The 16,152-nt window shown below is 50.4% G+C and overlaps 2 protein-coding genes across 2 annotated transcripts in view; one reads left to right on the plus strand and one right to left on the minus strand.

Annotated features, from left to right (window-relative positions):
- Positions 1-16,152, plus strand: part of CAPN13 (calpain 13) — a 113,954-nt gene that overhangs the window by 92,550 nt on the left and 5,252 nt on the right. The window contains exon 23 of the mRNA XM_050753267.1: positions 16,068-16,125. The gene's annotated coding sequence lies outside the window, so the exon portion shown is untranslated. The remainder of the gene's footprint in view (positions 1-16,067; positions 16,126-16,152) is intronic.
- Positions 6,636-14,732, minus strand: LOC126934424 (uncharacterized). The gene is made up of 6 exons (XM_050755229.1): positions 14,688-14,732; positions 13,548-13,631; positions 12,974-13,123; positions 11,300-11,398; positions 8,358-8,781; positions 6,636-6,949 (listed from the first exon to the last, which is right to left on the minus strand). The coding sequence occupies exons 1-6, from the start codon at positions 14,730-14,732 to the stop codon at positions 6,939-6,941; spliced, it is 813 nt and encodes a 270-aa protein (XP_050611186.1). The 3' UTR covers positions 6,636-6,938.

Raw genomic sequence — 16,152 nt, forward strand, 5'->3', positions numbered from 1 at the left:
TCCTGCCCATTCAATCAATATCCAGTGTGGGCCACAGAAGGTGGAGCCTCCAGGCAGCCCGGCTGGAGCACGCACCATCCAAGCTGCCACAGTTGTGGAATTGCTCCATCATCTTCACCTGACTTCATCTTGGTCTGAATCCTATTCTCACTTTTGCTGTTGTTTGCATAAAGATTGGATGAGCTTGACAAGTACTCTGGACCAAAAGGAAGGAAACTGGCCCCACCTATGATCTGTGGTCACTGACCTGCCATGTCATCTTGCCTCTTTTAAGAGTTTCCAATTCCGTTCAACCACAAAGTCAGGCCCTCCCTATGGCTAAATTGGCAACGTTAACCCACAGTGTGAGTAGGGCAGGGCCTGGGTTATAATCTATCTTGCAACTGCCTCTCTGACCTTAGTCAGATTCTCCAATTGGGGGTTTTGCCCAGCCCCTAAATTCTTTCCTTCTAACTCCCTTGTTCTCTGAGACTCTGCCATGGTTTATGCCTAAAGGGCTTTCCTAGAGCCCAGTTCTCCCATTTCCCAGCCTGACACATAAAATCAATTTCGTCTCTGTTAGAGCCATTGCAACTTCACCACCCATGTATTGAGCCTGTAGTAAGTGCTCAGTAGATGTTAAGGGAGAGAATGAATGAGCACATGTGGTGTAAAGATAGGCACCCCAGGGAGTGGACGGAGCACTGGGTGAGGACTCTGGAGTCTAAGGTTCAAGTCCCGGTTCTGCTTCCATCCAGCTCTGTGCCTCAGGGAAATGGTCTTCTCTTCTGGGCTTCCTTCTCCAAAAATGAAGGGGCTGGACTTGCAGATTTCTAAGGTTCCTTCCATGTCACAAACGTGGGGATCCAGGTCCTAACAGATTCTACTCCGCAATCATCAGCAAGGGGCAGCAATTAACAGCCAGAAAAAAGAAGAGCCCCTCCAAGTCAGCAACAGCAGCTCTGCTGAGACCCACGCTCTCCAGGGCAGTAAGTCAAAACAGTCCTCTCCTTCCTCAGCCTGGGAGTTGCTGCTTCTCTTATGATGCTTGTGACAATGAAAATTAAAAACCTTTTCACCCACCTGAGGCTGGCCGTTAAGCCAGTATTCACATTGCTTTGAGGAGATTAAAAAAAAAAAAAAAAAAAAAATCAGGCCACTGTGCAGTCGCAGATAATGGTGAGACAGTGACGCCTAGTGGTGTTCTCCACTAATCACTGCTCAGCCCTGCCGCTCAGCACTGCAAGCCAGGAGTTTGCCAGAAGTCAGGCCCTCCCTATGGCTACATTGGTAACATTAACCCATAGTGTGAGTAGGGCAGGGCCTCGGTTGTAACCTTAGTCTTGCAACTGCCTCTCTGTCTGACCTTAGTCAGTTTCTCCAATTGTGGGTTTGGCCTGACCCCTAAAGTCCTTCCTTCTAATTCCCTTGTTCTCTCAGACCCTGCCATGGCTTATAACTTAACAGTTGGGAGTCCTAGGCCCGCGTGGAGAGCAGGATATCCCTACCAGGTAGGAGCAGCTCTGGGACCCTGGGGTTCAGCACTGGGACCCTGGGGTTCCACCCACACAATCATGCACATGCCTGTCCACACGTTTAGTTCCACGCAGCCGCAAGGCAGGACCACACAGCCAGGCCATCAACCATGGATGTTACAGCCAAGGACTGCCGCCGTTCCAGCTGCCAAGATAGGAGAAAGTAACAAAACCAGCCAGAGAGAAGCCTGGGGGAGCTGACTTTCTGTTGGTGGCAGGGGCCAGTTCACCTGGTGTTGCCCACTTTGTGCAACAGAATCTTGCCCTATTGCTGGGGTCTGTAGGGTTCAGATATCCCGAAAGAACAGTGCAGATGGGTTCTTCTTAGCACATTTTACTGCCTATATGTACACCCCACAAACTACAAAGGGTGGAAAGGGGAGCTGTGGGTTGAGGCTTTGGCACCTCCCCCACAGTCACAAGTGCTCACAATTTAGCATGGCTGGGGACACAGTGGCTAAGCTTGTTGGGTCTTTCCTGAGTTCCATATTATTCTTAACCTAGAAGAGCTGGGCTTTCTGCCGCTTGAACCCTGTTTCTTATCACTGTTATGCCCAGACTGTTTGTTCCCCAAAGAAGACCACCAGAGTCCAGAGTCAAAGCCAAGCGGCAAGGATCTTTACTACAAGTTCGAACCTGGTCCCTCCTTTACACAGTATACAAGAGGGCCCCGAACAATGCGAGTGTTTGCTTTTTATAGCCCGAAAGTTGCAGGGGAACAAAGAAATTCTTTTGGCTCCTGCGCTTTCAGTAACCTTGAACGGCTGTCCCCTTATCGGAGACTTTCCAGGTGGTGTTTGTACTGGGCTCAGGGAGTTTGAGAGATATATGGTGGTGGGATGGGAGGATGGGATGTGTTTGTGCTAGGCTCAGGGAGTTTTGAGCCCGGGGGCTGAGGAATGTGCCCAGCTCCTTTCATTCCCCCCTTCTTTTTAGGTATCTTTAGAGCCAATCTTGGGTCTTATAAGTCTGATTCTGTTTCAGCGTTTACAGGTTGGTATTGGGCTCTGAGGACCATGAGTTGTACGGTGTCAAATTTCTCCCTAACAAATTGTAAAATTCTGTTAACAACACAAGGTCCTACGGTAAGCAGAAATAGTAGACTTAGCAGGGGTCCAAGGAAGGGGGCTAACAGAGAAAACATAGAGGAATTCCACCATTGGTCTGCAGCTGAAGTAAACTGCCGTGTTTTTACTTCAGTGCTTAACTTGCGTAACTGTTGGACCCGGTCCTCTACAAGTCCTGATTCATTTATGTAGAAACAACAGTTTTCTTTTAGAAATATACATGTACCACCTTTTTCTGCAGTGAGTAGGTCTAGGGCTCTCCGGTTCTGCAAGGTTACCTGAGCTAGGGACGTGAGCTGCCGCTGAAGGGAGGCAAGGGACTCAGCCGACTCCTCCATAGCAACGGCAAATTGTTGGTACAACTTGTTACTTTCTATGAGGGTGTGACCTAGGGCTCCCCCCGCCAGTCCGGCCGCAATGAAGGATGCGGTGAGGGAGATTCCTGCAATGAGGGGGAGAAATATGGCTCGTGTAGGTCTTGGTCTAGGGTCTGGGTGAATAACAGCACTAGTCCAGTTACCGGTATACCCTAGGAACTCGCCAGCAGTTAGTAGAGTCATCCGGGGAACTAATGTAACAGGGAGACACAGTAGGTTATGAACAGAAGGACTAGGTAGGTTCTTAGATAAGGTTCCATTACACCAGAAGAATATGCCTGATGGAGCCCTTAAGGTGATATTAGGGGGCGTGGCAGTGATGCTGCAGAGGCTGGAATTGGTTCCTGAGAAACAGTAGGGAAACTTTTCCTGACTGGAGTTTAGGTATAGGGGCACGTTCAGGATAGGAGCATACGAGAGGTTTCGGAGGTTGTTAGCTTGGGCAAAGGTAGAGGATCCCCATGGCAGAGGGACAGCGGTTAGCAGTGGACGCCCTAGAGTGGCGCACAGAAAGCAGCCAGACAGGCTATGAAGTCCTGTAAGGTTAGCAAGTTCTAGTCCTTCTTGTAATAACTTTAACCAGGAGAAAGGACGTAAGTCTTGTGTTAGTCTGTTTTCCTGTCGTTGGATATTCCCGTGGACCAGGGGCAGTACTTGCACTAGGCCTCGCCACAGATAGAGGTGACTGCTAGGCCATGTGGAGGAGGGGGAGTAGTATACAGCCCCATGTTGAGGTGTGGTCCAGCGGGAGTTCCAGGGGTCTCTAACTATCCATGTATATGAAAAGTCTCTATCCCGTCTACAATGGAAGGGCCATTTAGGGTCTAACTGTTTTCTCTCTCCCCAATAACAGGGTCTATGGATGTTACAATAGTTATAAGGACAGCTGGCATTTTGGTGCCACCAATAGTGTTTACAATTGTATTTAGTCTGATCAAACTCAAAGCATATTATTGGTGTCATAGGTTTGGCTATTTGAAAACCAGTAAAATTTAGTAGAATTGGGCTGTTGCACCCTGAGGAAGGGCAATCAGCACTGGCCAATAATTTTCCGGGCTTATGAGGTTGCCCAGGGTGGGTTTGGTTTTCATAAAGCCAGAATCTCCAGACAAAGGGATTATGAGCTGGTTTTGTGATTTCTCCAGCGGCCACTAGGGCGACTAACGTTAGGGTTAGACTACCTAACTGCATGTTTGCAGTGAGCTATGCTGCCGGCGCAGGGTGAGTTTTAAGGGGTTGTTCCTAGCTCTGTCCACAGTCCACGTGTCCGGTGCTTTAGCCGCCGCCGTGATTTGTCCCAGAAGATCGGAGGTTGGGTCTGCTGGCTTGACGTGGGTGTAGTGGATCCACGATGCGATGCCTTCTACCTTCAGGGCGGTGGGTGTGGTTAGGAGTACCTGGAGTGGTCCTTTCCACCTGGGTTCTAGGGTCTCTTATCGGTGTCACTTGACCAGGACCCAGTCTCCCGGCTGGTACGGATGGGGTGTCGGTGGGGGACCGGTCTCATATAGTTCCTTTAGCTTGGGCCAGATTTCTTGATGAATTTTCTGCAAGGCTTGTAGGGAAAATAAGAGTTCAGAGACATTTTCTGTTTCGGACTTGAGCAGATCATCTTTTAGGCCGGGAACTAAGGGTGGGGGTCTGCCATACATAATTTCATAAGGAGTAAGGCCCAGTCTGTAAGGGGTATTACGGGCCCGGAACAGAGCGTAGGGGAGAAGGACCACCCAATTAGTGCCAGTCTCTATAGTTAATTTAGTTAAGGTCTCTTTTAAGGTCCGATTCATTCTCTCTACCTGTCCTGAACTCTGGGGCCTGTAAGTGCAATGTAGTTTCCAATTTGCCCCAAGGATGGAAGCCAAATCCTGACTTACCTTAGCGACGAAGGCCGGCCCATTATCTGACCCTATCTGGACGGGGAAGCCATACCTGGGGAGGATATCTTCCAGGATTTTCTTTGCTACAATCTGAGCAGTTTCTTTCTTGGTGGGGAATGCTTCAGTCCACCCTGAAAAAGTATCTACAAAGACAAGTAAGTACCGATACCCGTATTTTCCTGGCTTTATCTCAGTAAAATCTACTTCTCAGTAGATACCGGGCCTGGTTCCCCTGAGCCTTGTTCCTGTTGCAGCCTGGGATTGGGGGTAGGCGTTGTTAAGCTGGCAGACTTTGCAACTTGTCACGATGTTGCTGGCCATCTCGGCTGTATGTCTGAATTTGAGCTTAGAGCGTCTGATCAGGTCTATCATCCGCCGAGCACCCAGGTGGGTGGTTCGGTGGATGTGTTCTAACACTTGTTGTCCTAATTTTTCTGGTAGGATGGTTTGGTCATTAGTATCAGTCCACCACCCATTCTGGATCTGTTTCAGGGGAAGCTTGTCAATCCACTGGAGATCTTGTTCTGAATAATCAGGGAAATATGGCAAGTCCCGGGGGCCCGGGTCAGGGAGCTGGAGTGCAAGGAGTTGGCTGGGAGTCTTCGCCACCTTTCTTGCAGTTTGGTCCTCCAGAAAGTTGCCTTGAGCAGTTGGAGTAGTTAGTTTCTGATGCCCTGGGCAATGCACAATGGCTAACTTTTCTGGCCTCTATAGGGCTGTTAGCAGGGCTAGGATTTCTTGCTTGTTTTTTATCTCTTTTCCTTCAGCCGTCAGTAACCCCCGCTCCCTGTAAATGGCCCCATGTATATGCGCTGTTGCAAAAGCATATCGGCTGTCTGTATATACCGTCAGCTTTTTCCCCGCCCCTAAGGTAAGAGCTTGGGTGAGCGCTATCAATTCGGCCTTCTGGGCCGATGTCCCCGGGGGCAGGGGTTCCGCCCAGATTACCTCAGTCTCTGAAGTCACTGCCGCTCCAGCGTACCTCTGGCCCTGATGCATGAAGCTGCTCCCATCAGTGAACCAGACGAGGTCGGCGTCAGGAAGTGGGCGATCCTGCAGGTCGTCTCGAACTCCGTGCACCTGAGCTAGTATCTCGGTGCAGTCGTGGAGTGGGCATCCAGGTCTGGGTTGGGCAGCAGTGAGGCAGGGTTTAAGGTCGTTGGGGGCAGGAAAGTTATCCTGAGAGGATTTAGTAGTAGTCCTTCGTAGTGGGTGAGTCGGGCGTTACTCATCCATCGATTAGGTGGCTGTTTGAGTACACCTTCGATGGCATATGGGGTAACGACCCGCAATTCTTGCCCCATGACAAGCTTATCAGCATCCTGCACCATCAGAGCCGTGGCTGCAATTATTCGGAGACAAGGGGGCCACCCGGCAGCCACTGGGTCTAACTTCTTTGACAGGTAGGCAACTGGCCTCCGCCAGGGGCCTAAGTTCTGAGTTATTACCGCCTTGGCGATACCCTTATTTTTATCTACGTATAAGTGGAAGGGCTTGGTAACATCAGGTAGTCCCAGTGCAGGCACGGAGAGTAGGGCGGTTTTAATCTGTTGGAAAGCGGACTCGGCTTCGTCTGTCCACTTAAATGGCTGCTGCCCCCGTGTTGCCTGATATAAGGGTTTAGCCAGTTCTGCGAACCCAAGTATTCATAGTCTGCAAAACCCCGCTGACCTCAGGAATTCCCTCACTTGTCGGGTGGATTGCGGCCTGGGGATCTGCAGAACAGTTTGTTTCCGGGCGTCTGTTAACCAGCGCTGCCCTTCTTTAAGCAGGTACCCTAGGTATGTTACCTCTGACTTACAGATTTGAGTTTTTTTGCTGAGGCTCGGTAGCCTAGATTTCCCAGAGTTTGTAAGAGACCCTTGGTCCCTTGGATGCAAGCTTCTTGGGTCTCAGCAGCAATCAGGAGGTCATCAACATACTGTAGTAAGGTTATTTCAGGGTGTTTGCGTCGGTACTCACCCAGGTCTTCATGGAGGGCCTCATCGAACAGGGTAGGAGAGTTTTTGAATCCTTGCGGCAGTCTGGTCCATGTCAGTTGGCCACTTATGCCCCTATCAGGGTCATTCCACTCGAAGGCGAAGAGCTTTTGGCTCTGAGGGGCTAAAGGCAAACTGAAGAAAGCATCTTTTAAATCTAAAACAGTGTACCATTGATGTTTAGGGTTTAGGGTACTCAGGAGGGTATATGGGTTAGGCACAGTTGGATGTATGTCCACAACCCTCTTATTGATTTCTCTTAAGTCTTGTACAGGTCTGTATTCTCCACTATTAGGTTTTCATACCGGCAACAATGGAGTATTCCAGGGTGAGTGACATGAGTGGAGGACCCCTTGGTCAAGGAGCCGGCGGATATGCGGGGCAATTCCTTTCTTGGCCTCTAGGGGCATTGGGTATTGGCGTACCCGCACGGGGTCTGCCCCAGGTTTAAGTTCAACAAATAAAGCAGGACGGTGTTTTGCTAGTCCTAAGCCCCCCGTTTCCGCCCAAGCCTCTGGATATTGCTGGAGCCAGGTTGCTATGTCCTGGTCAGGGGCCGTTTGCTCCTGGTGGAGCCGGTACTCATCTTCTAGGGTTATAGTTAGGATGGACACGGGTTGATTGTGGGAGTTGGTCACAACGGGCCCCTCAGGGAAGAAATGGATCTGTGCTCCCATTTTAGTTAGCAGGTCTCTCCCTAATAGGGGACAGGGGCTCTCAGGGATAACCAGGAAAGAATGGGTTACATTCTTGGCTCCGAGGTTTACTGTTCTTTGTGTTGTCCATGGGTATTTCTTAACTCCTGTGGCCCCTTGTACCCACGAGGACTTGGAGGATAATTTTCCATTAGTTTTAACTAAGACTGAGTGCTGTGCTCCCGTATCGACCAAGAACTGGACCGGGGACCCCTCCACTTGCAAAGTTACCCTAGGTTCGGGGAGGGGATCCGAACCCCATCTTCCCTAGTCTTCATCTTGAGTGACTAGTATGGGTGTAGACCTAGGGGTCCCTGTCCTCGTTGTTTCTTTTTGGGGCAGTCTCTTACTCAGTGGCCAGCCTCCTTGCGGTAGGCACATTGGTCTTTTCTCAGATTATCATGCCTGGGGGGCCGCCTGGGTTGGGTGTACTCTGGCTGTAGATGCTCTTTCTGTACCACTGCTGCCAGGACTTTGGTCATTTTTTTCAGTGGCCTTAAATTGCCTTTCCTCTGGAGTATCTCTGTTATTGTAAACCCGCTGGGCTATCTGAAGGAGGTCTTGGATCCGCTTTCCTTCTAAGTCTTCTAATTTTTGGAGTTTTCTTTTAATATCTGGGGCTGCCTGATTTACGAAAGACATTACAACAGCTGCCTGACTTCCTGAAGCCTCTGGATCTATGGGGGTGTACTGTCTAAAAGCTTCCATTAATCTTTCTAAGTAGGTGGCTGGGCTCTCTGTCTTTTCTTGCAGAATAGAATATACTTTAGCCAAATTAGTGGGCTTGCGAGCAGCTGCCCGGAGACCTGCCATTAGAGTCTGGCGATAAAGGCGTAGCCGTCCCCTACCTTCTGCCGTGTTGTAGTCCCACACCGGCCTGGTCAGAGGAAAGGTCGCGTTTATGAGGTCGGGGTTGGCAGTCGGTTGACCGTCGTCCCCCAGGACCAGCTTTCTGGCTTCTACCTGTATTTTCTCTCGCTCCTCCGTGGTAAACAAGATTCGGAGGAGCTGCTGACAATCATCCCAAGTGGGCTGGTGGGTGAACATGACACTATCCAGTAAAGCCAGTAAATCTCTGGGGTTGTCTGAAAACCGAGCACTCTGAGTCTTCCAGTTATACAGATCACTGGTGGAGAATGGCCAGTACTGGAGCCTGGGGATTCCTGTGTCATCTGGGGGTCCTATTTCCCGAAGGGGTAAAGCCACCGTGGAGTCAGGCGGCTGGGGGGGGGCTAGTCCGCAAAGTGCGCCCTCGCGTCCGCCCTGCCGGCCCTTCAAAGTTATTTTCCCTATCAGCGGGCCCGTGAGTGCCGGCCGCCTTCCCTCCGCCTGCTCTCTCCCGCTATCTCATTCGCGCGCGCTCTCTTTCTCTCTGTCATCCCGTGTCCTTTCTCCTTCACACTCAGTCTCTTTTTCTTTCTGTCTCTCTCTCTGACTCTCCACGTCTGCCATTTCCTCCCCTTTCTCTTTCCGATTTCCCTTCTCACTTTCTCCCTCTCCCCAGTCTCACTTTCTGTGTCTCTTCCTGTAAAGGAATGTGGGTTAGAATCCCTATAGAGGAAATCTGATCTGACTTATTAATGATAGCTAGTCGCAGGCACGCCTCCCGGCCCCGGAGACCGGGGCTGGAAGCGCGGCGCCGGAAGCCGGGGACCAGGGCCGGAAGTGCGGCGCCGGAAGCCGGGAGCCCAGGGACCGGGGCCGGGAGCGCGGCGCCAGAAGCCGGGAGCCCGGGGACCGGGGCAATTCAGACCGCAAGCGTGCACCCGGGGACCGGGGCAATTCAGACCGCAAGCGCGCACCCGGGGACCGGGGAAATTCAGACCGCAAGTGCGCACCCAGGGACCGGGGCAATTCAGACCGCAAGCGCGCACCCGGGAACCAGGGTCAGAGTCAGCTGTTGCCCGGATCGCAAACGCGCTCCGGCAACTCAGATCGCAATTTAAATCAGAAGAGAGCCAGGGGACGTCTCCCACCGGTCTCCACTGGCTGTCCTATAGCGCGTCCACCAGGACTGTGCCAGCCTCAGTTTCAGAACTCACGAGTCACAGATTCAGATTCAGAACAGACACACAGACACAGACAGACAAACGGAGATGAGCCAGCTCACCTATCAGTAGATCGATCTTAGCAGATCCGTTGACCAGGGGTCTGGTGGGCTTGGGGAATCCCGGACGAGCCCCCAGATGTTATGCCCAGACTGTTTGTTCCCCAAAGAAGACCACCAGAGTCCGGAGTCAAAGCCAAGTGGCAAGGATCTTTACTACAAGTTCGAACCCGGTCCCTCCTTTACACAGTATACAAGAGGGCCCCGAACAATGCGAGTGTTTGCTTTTTATAGCCCGAAAGTTGCAGGGGAAAAGAAATTCTTTTGGCTCCTGTGCTTTCAGTAACCTTGAACGGCTGTCCCCTTATCGGAGACTTTCCAGGTGGTGTTTGTACTGGGCTCAGGGAGTTTGAGAGATATATGGTGGTGGGATGGGAGGATGGGATGTGTTTGTGCTAGGCTCAGGGAGTTTTGAGCCCGGGGGCTGAGGAATGTGCCCAGCTCCTTTCAATCACCAGTGTTTGGTCTGTGTTTATGAGTCTTTCTCCAAATGTCATCTGTCAGTACTGCATGGCTTCCACTGAAGACCTCAGTGCCTTCCAATATGCCCACCACCAAAATGCTGGGTGAGGCCGTGCTGATTTCCTTACCCTTCTTCTTCATGGCTTTCCCCAGACCATGACCAGGAAGTATGCAGCAGCCACACCCTGCGAGCCCTCAAAGGAGGAAGTTATTTGTTCAGGTTGGGGTTGCAGACTCCAGAGCTGCCATAGTTTCTGGCGGTGTGTGGTAATTTTCCCTTGTCATTAAATGACATGTGTAAAAATGCTTTTCTGGGCCAGGCGCAGTGGCTCACACCTGTAATCCCAGCACTTTGGGATGCTGAGGCAGGCAGATCACTTGAGGTCAGGATTTTAAGACCAGCCTGATCAACATGGTGAAACCCCGTCTCTACTAAAATACAAAAATTATCTAGGTGTGGTAACATAGCTTGTAATCCCAGTTACCTGGGAAGCTGAGCCAAGACAATTGCTTGAAACCAGGAGGTTTCAAGATCGCACCACTGTTCTCCAGCCTGGGCAACAGAGCAAGACTCAAAAAAAAAAAAAAAAAAGCTTTCCTGGAAGTGGAGAGAAGGTGAACTATTATTTTAAAACACCTACTGTATAGCAGACAGAGTCCAGCAGTCAGGAGACAAAAATCACACCCAATTTGAATAAGGAAAATTTACTATAAAAAATTATAGATCGGGCGTAGTAACTCCTGCTGTAATCCCAGCACTTTGGGAGGCTGAGGCGGGTGGATCACCTGAGGTCAGGAGTTCAAGACCAGCCTGCCCAATATGGTGAAACCCTGTTTCTACTGAAAACACAAAGATTAGCCAGGCGTGGTGGTGGGTCCCTGTAATCCCAACTACTCAGGAGGCTGAGGCAGGAGAATCACTTGAACCCAGGAGGCGGAGGTTGCAGTGAGCCAAGATCACACTACCAAACTCCAGCCCGGGCAACAAGAGCAAAACTCTAACTCGGGGGGAAAAAAAAAATATATATATATATATATATATGTGTGTGTGTGTGTGTGTGTGTGTGTGTGTGTATGAAGTAGTAAAAGGTGTTAACTTCTAAAAGGGGCAAAAGAAGACTCTAAGGAATACAGGAATAGTAAGTGCAGGAAGCAGCTGCTACGTCTAGGGCTGGGAAGATTACCCAGAGAAAGAGGTGAGAGCATGGATAAGAGTCCCACCTTGAGGGAGACAGTGTGGCTGCAGACCACTGGGCAGTGGAGAAGGTCCGGGGTGCTGGTGAACTGGAGCTGGAGTACAAGAGCCTCCTCTGCTGGATGCTGGAGAAAATCACTGGAGAAAGCACCATTAGATTTCCCCCTGCTGGGACAATCACACCGTGGGAGAAAAAAGGCACACTAGAGCCAAGAGGAGGAGCTGGTCCTCTGCTGTGCCTTGCAGTTTCCCTCTAGCACCCTCTACTGACACAATGTAACATTGCAACAGCTGACGAAAGAGAAATATTAACAGGGTCCAGCTCCAGTATTACAAAGTAGGGCAAAGAGGAGTGGATTTGCAGTTGAGAGGCAATAAATTGACAACAGGCACACCCACTTTGTGCCAAGCCCCAGGTTATGCATTTCCAGCACGAGTCTCCTATAATCCCATTGATAATTCTTTGAAATAAATATTATTCCCATTTTAATGTTGAGAAAACACTAAAAACTAGGAGAAGTAATCTGAGAAAAATATGCAGCTAGTGTACTTTAAAATGTGCAACGGAGCTGAGCTGATGGTTTCACTGATGGGAGTGTGACTCTAGAGTATGTGTTTCTGGCCGGGCCCGGTGGCTCACGCCTGAAATCCCAGCACTTGGGGAGGCCAAGGCAGGCAGATCACCTGAGGTCAGGAGTTCGAGACGAGCCTGGCCAACATGATGAAACCCCACCTCTACTAAAAATACAAAAGTTAGCTGGGCATGGTGGTGGGCACCTGTAATCCCAGCTACTTGGGAGGCTAAGGCAGGAGAATCACTTGAATCCAGGAGGCGGAAGTTGCAGTGAGCAGATATCATGCCACTGTACTCCAGCCTGGGCAATAGAGTGAGACTGTCAAAAAAAAAAAAAAAAAAAAAGAGTAAAGAGTATGTGTTTCTACATCAAGCTAGCAGTACCTGTCACTGTAAAGGGTTAAGGACAGTAAAATTTAGTTCTCCCTCTTCCAACCTCTTTATTAAATCACAGAAGCCTTCCCAGCATTGGTTCTTGGACTCTGCCTTGGACAGGCAGTGAGGCAGATGCCCTGTAGGTGTCCTGAGGTCATGATTCTCAAGCCAGAATCACTGGGAAAGTTGGTGAAGATACTTTCCTGGGCCTACCCCTGCAGAGTCCAATTTAGTAGATTTAGGGGGACTTAGACTCTGCATTTAATAAACTCCCCAGAGGACTCTAGTATACCGCAGGAGAAGAGCACCAATCTCCACTGGGCTAGGAGTGGAAAGTGAGGCGCTGCCGAGCCTTTGATGGGTGGAGGAGGGGCTTCATGCTAACAAGCTCTCTTGGCCCCAGCACCCCATGGGAAGGTCAACATTGTACCTGGTTTTCCAAATGAAAATCAAGTAAGGCACATGGATCTGCTTTATGGGTGATAAAGTTGCAATGGCTGTAACAGAGGCGAAACTGATTCATATTTGTCAGACTGGGAAATGGGAGAACGAGGCTTCAGGACCCCTTGGCCTCTTGCCTGGAAGCCCCCGTAGGCATATTTTGGGACAGGAGGTATTTCAGAGTGAGAGCATGCCAGAGGTAACTTCACTTAGCTCAGAATGGGAGCCACCAGCTTTTGAGTACCTGTCATGTGACAGGAATTAGGCTCCATTATCTCCAGCCCTTAAACCCCCTAACAAGGATTAATACCAGAATGGTCAGATGAGGAAATGGAGGGTCTTGCCCCAGGCCATGAAGACACAAGGGGCAGAGCGCAGGTCGGTTGTACTCCAAAGCCATGCTCTTTCCATTGGTCCACACAGCCCTAGGAGAGGAAGACAGCTCCTGGCCCAGGCTTGCCTGCTCAAAGGAGAGCCGGCCAGTCGCAAGAGGGACTAAGAATCTGCTGCCCTGGGCTGGGGAGGGCTACTTTAGCACCACCTGCCGGGAGGGCCTAGAAGTCTAGAGATGAGAGTGAGAGAGATTGACAGGAAACCTGGATGGTGCCTTTGTAAGGTACAGTGATCCAGCTCAATAATAACTATCACCCCATCAATATTAAAATATCTGATCAGCCTTCACGAATCACTGTAGGAATGGCCAGCTATAAACTCACATCTAGAAAAGGGGAAAATTCAGAAATGTCTCAAGTGCCAGCCTGTTCAGTCCTATAAACTCTTCCACGCCATGCTGCCCAACCAGTGCAGAAAACTCGGTGAGCGTGGGCTGACTCCAGGCCAAAACAAGCTCCGATGCGTCTGTGACTCCACGAGGCTACAAGCACCTCGAGAGCAGCAGCTCCACCTTGCCCAGGGTCATCTCCAGGGGCCAGCTTGCCTGGCGAGTCCTCAATAGGAAGCTGTGTGGCCTGTCCCAAAAATATGCCTAAAGGAGCTGCCAGGCAAGAGGCCAGGAGGTCCTGAAGCCTAGTTCTCCCGTTTCCCAACCTGATAAATATGAATCAATTTTACCTCTGTTGGAGCCATTGCAACTTCATCACCCATAAAGCAGACCCATTTGCCCTACTTGATTTTCACTGGGGAAACCAGGTACAATGTTGACATTTCCATGGGGTGCTGGGGCCGAGAGAGCTTGTTAGCACGAAGCCCCTCCTCCACCCATCAAAGGCTCCATCACTGCCACCTACCTCCTGGCTGTTCAACCGTGGCCCTAACCTCTGGGCCTAGCTGCTGTCCTGTGTCAAGTGGGCATTTTAAAATACTACCACTTGTCCAAACCCACAGAATGTACGTCACCAAGAGTGAAGGAAAACCTCTGGGCTGCGAGCGATCACGCTGTGCAGAGACTCATTGATTGTGTCACACGTGCCGCTCTGGTGTGGGATGCTGGCCGCAGGGAGGCTGTGCATATGTGGGGGCAGAGGGTCTACAGGAACTCTCTGTACTTTCTGCTCAGCCTTGCTGTGAACCTAAAACCGCTTTGAAAAAATCCAGTGTATTTAAAAGGCAGGGAGTTGGGAATACTGCCTCTTGAGGTTGCTGTGAGAATTGAGTAAGATAACGTTGTCGATGCACCCTGCGCGGTCTTTGGTGCACGGTGGGTCCATGGTAGCCGAATGAGGGGCTATTACCATCCTGAGACCCAGGAGGAGGCTGAGGACAGTGACAGATGCTCACCTCTAGCACATCTCATCTCCTACCGGGAGCCCTCTGGGGTGGGGACAGGTGAAAGAATTGAGGACCAGATGATCTTGCTAGTACTCAGGAGATACAGCGGCAAAGATGACTCAAGAGAGAATAACATGCCCAGGCCTAGGATCAGCCCCTCCCTCCCTCTCTAGCAGGCAGATCTTCTCAGAGCCAACACAAGGAATGGGGGAGGACTTGGCTATTTGGCAAAAGCACAAATCTGGCTGGGCTACGCCCCGGTTCTCAAGTCCTCACTTGCTCCACAATGACCTCACCGGGCACACTGGCCTCTCCTCCCACTGGGTGGACCCTGCAGCCATTATGGGTGCCATTCAGCCGAGCAGGAAGAGAACAGGCTGGTGTCTGCAGACCTGCATTTCAGGCCCAATTCTGTGGCTGTGTGACTTTGAGAACATCTCTCTCCTTTCTGTGCCTCCGTTTCCCCAGGCAAGTTTTTCTCCCTTCTTTCTTTCACTGAATACGTTGCTGAGTGCTATCCTTGAGCCAGATAATCCCTGAGGGTCCTTTCAATGTGATATGATTTTTAAAATAATGCTTTTTGTTTTGTTTTGTTTTTGAGACGGAGTCTTGCTCTGTCACCCAGGCTGGAGTACAGTGGCGCCATCTCGGCTCACTGCAAGCTCTGCCTCCCGGGTTCACGCCATTCTCCTGCCTTAGCCTCCCGAATAGCTGGGACTACAGGTGCCCGCCACCACGCCCACCTAATTTTTTGTATTTTTAGTAGAGACGGGGTTTCACTGTGTTAGCCAGGATGGTCTCCATCTCCTGACCTTGTGATCCGCCCGTCTCGGCCTCCCAAAGTGCCGGGATTACAGGCGTGAGCCACTGTACCCGGCTAAAATAATGTATTTTAAATGCATTGGAGATATATAAAACACGCAGACACAAAATATACAGATAAAAATGGAAATGTTTTCTTAATCACGGGAGATGGCACTTTTCCTCCTGAGTTCTGCCTTCGAATCTACATTTCTGTAGACTTTGTGAACATGAATGCTTGCTTGGAAAGTTCCTGGATAGCTTTAAAGTCTGCAAGACTGTGATCTTGCCCTCAGGATCTGGCTGGTGTTGGTCAATCGCCTGTGTCCTTGCAAAAGGAGGGTAATGTGAAGCCAGAACAAATATGGATACTTCCTGGACCACAGCTCTTGAGTTCCCTTGAAGTTCCCTCCACAGCCACACCTGTTCTCCCTGCCAGACCCGTCCCCTGGCCCAGAGCCTGTAGAAGAACCAGATCTCTGGGGGAGGCACAGGATGTGGAGGAACATGTATGAGCTTTGGCTTCAAACAGATACAATTTCAATCTTAGCTCTGCCAGTGACTTGCTGTGTGACCTTGGGAAGTAAGTTACCATTTCTGAACCTTGTTGTCCTGTATCTATTTAGCAGAGAGAGTAAATCTCTACCTGACAGGGTCGTTGTATAAAATGACACAGGTCATGTCTCTAGCCATGTAAATAGCTGAATCACTTTAATGAGATAGTAGGAATCTCGTCCTTAGATGAGATAAACCATATAAAGTGTTAGGTCAGTGCCTAGGTAAGAACTCGCCTCTAATGGCTACTATCATCATCATCATGTTGCTCATTTTCATCACCATCTCAATCATTTTATTCCCTTCCCTGTGACCTCCAGGTGGCAGCATGGGGTCATGGAACCACAGCCCTCCTCCTCAGGCTGTCACTTCAAAACTGTGAGTGGGCAGACCCTTGGGTGACAC

The sequence above is a fragment of the Macaca thibetana genome, chromosome 13, assembly GCF_024542745.1.
Source record: "Macaca thibetana thibetana isolate TM-01 chromosome 13, ASM2454274v1, whole genome shotgun sequence".
Taxonomy (NCBI): domain Eukaryota; kingdom Metazoa; phylum Chordata; class Mammalia; order Primates; family Cercopithecidae; genus Macaca; species Macaca thibetana.

What these genes read in the sequence shown, in the direction of transcription:
- LOC126934424 (XM_050755229.1), bottom strand. Translation starts at nt 14,732, where the DNA reads ATGGCTGCAGGGTCCACCCAGTGGGAGGAGAGGCCAGTGTGCCCG. An exon ending in GTGGAGCTGCTGCTCTCGAG is followed by an intron (nt 13,124 to 13,547) that starts GTGCTTGTAGCC and finishes TCCTTTGAGCAG; the next exon opens with GCAAGCCTGGGCCAGGAGCT. An exon ending in GCCACACTGTCTCCCTCAAG is followed by an intron (nt 8,782 to 11,299) that starts GTGGGACTCTTA and finishes ATAACTTTGAAG; the next exon opens with GGCCGGCAGGGCGGACGCGA.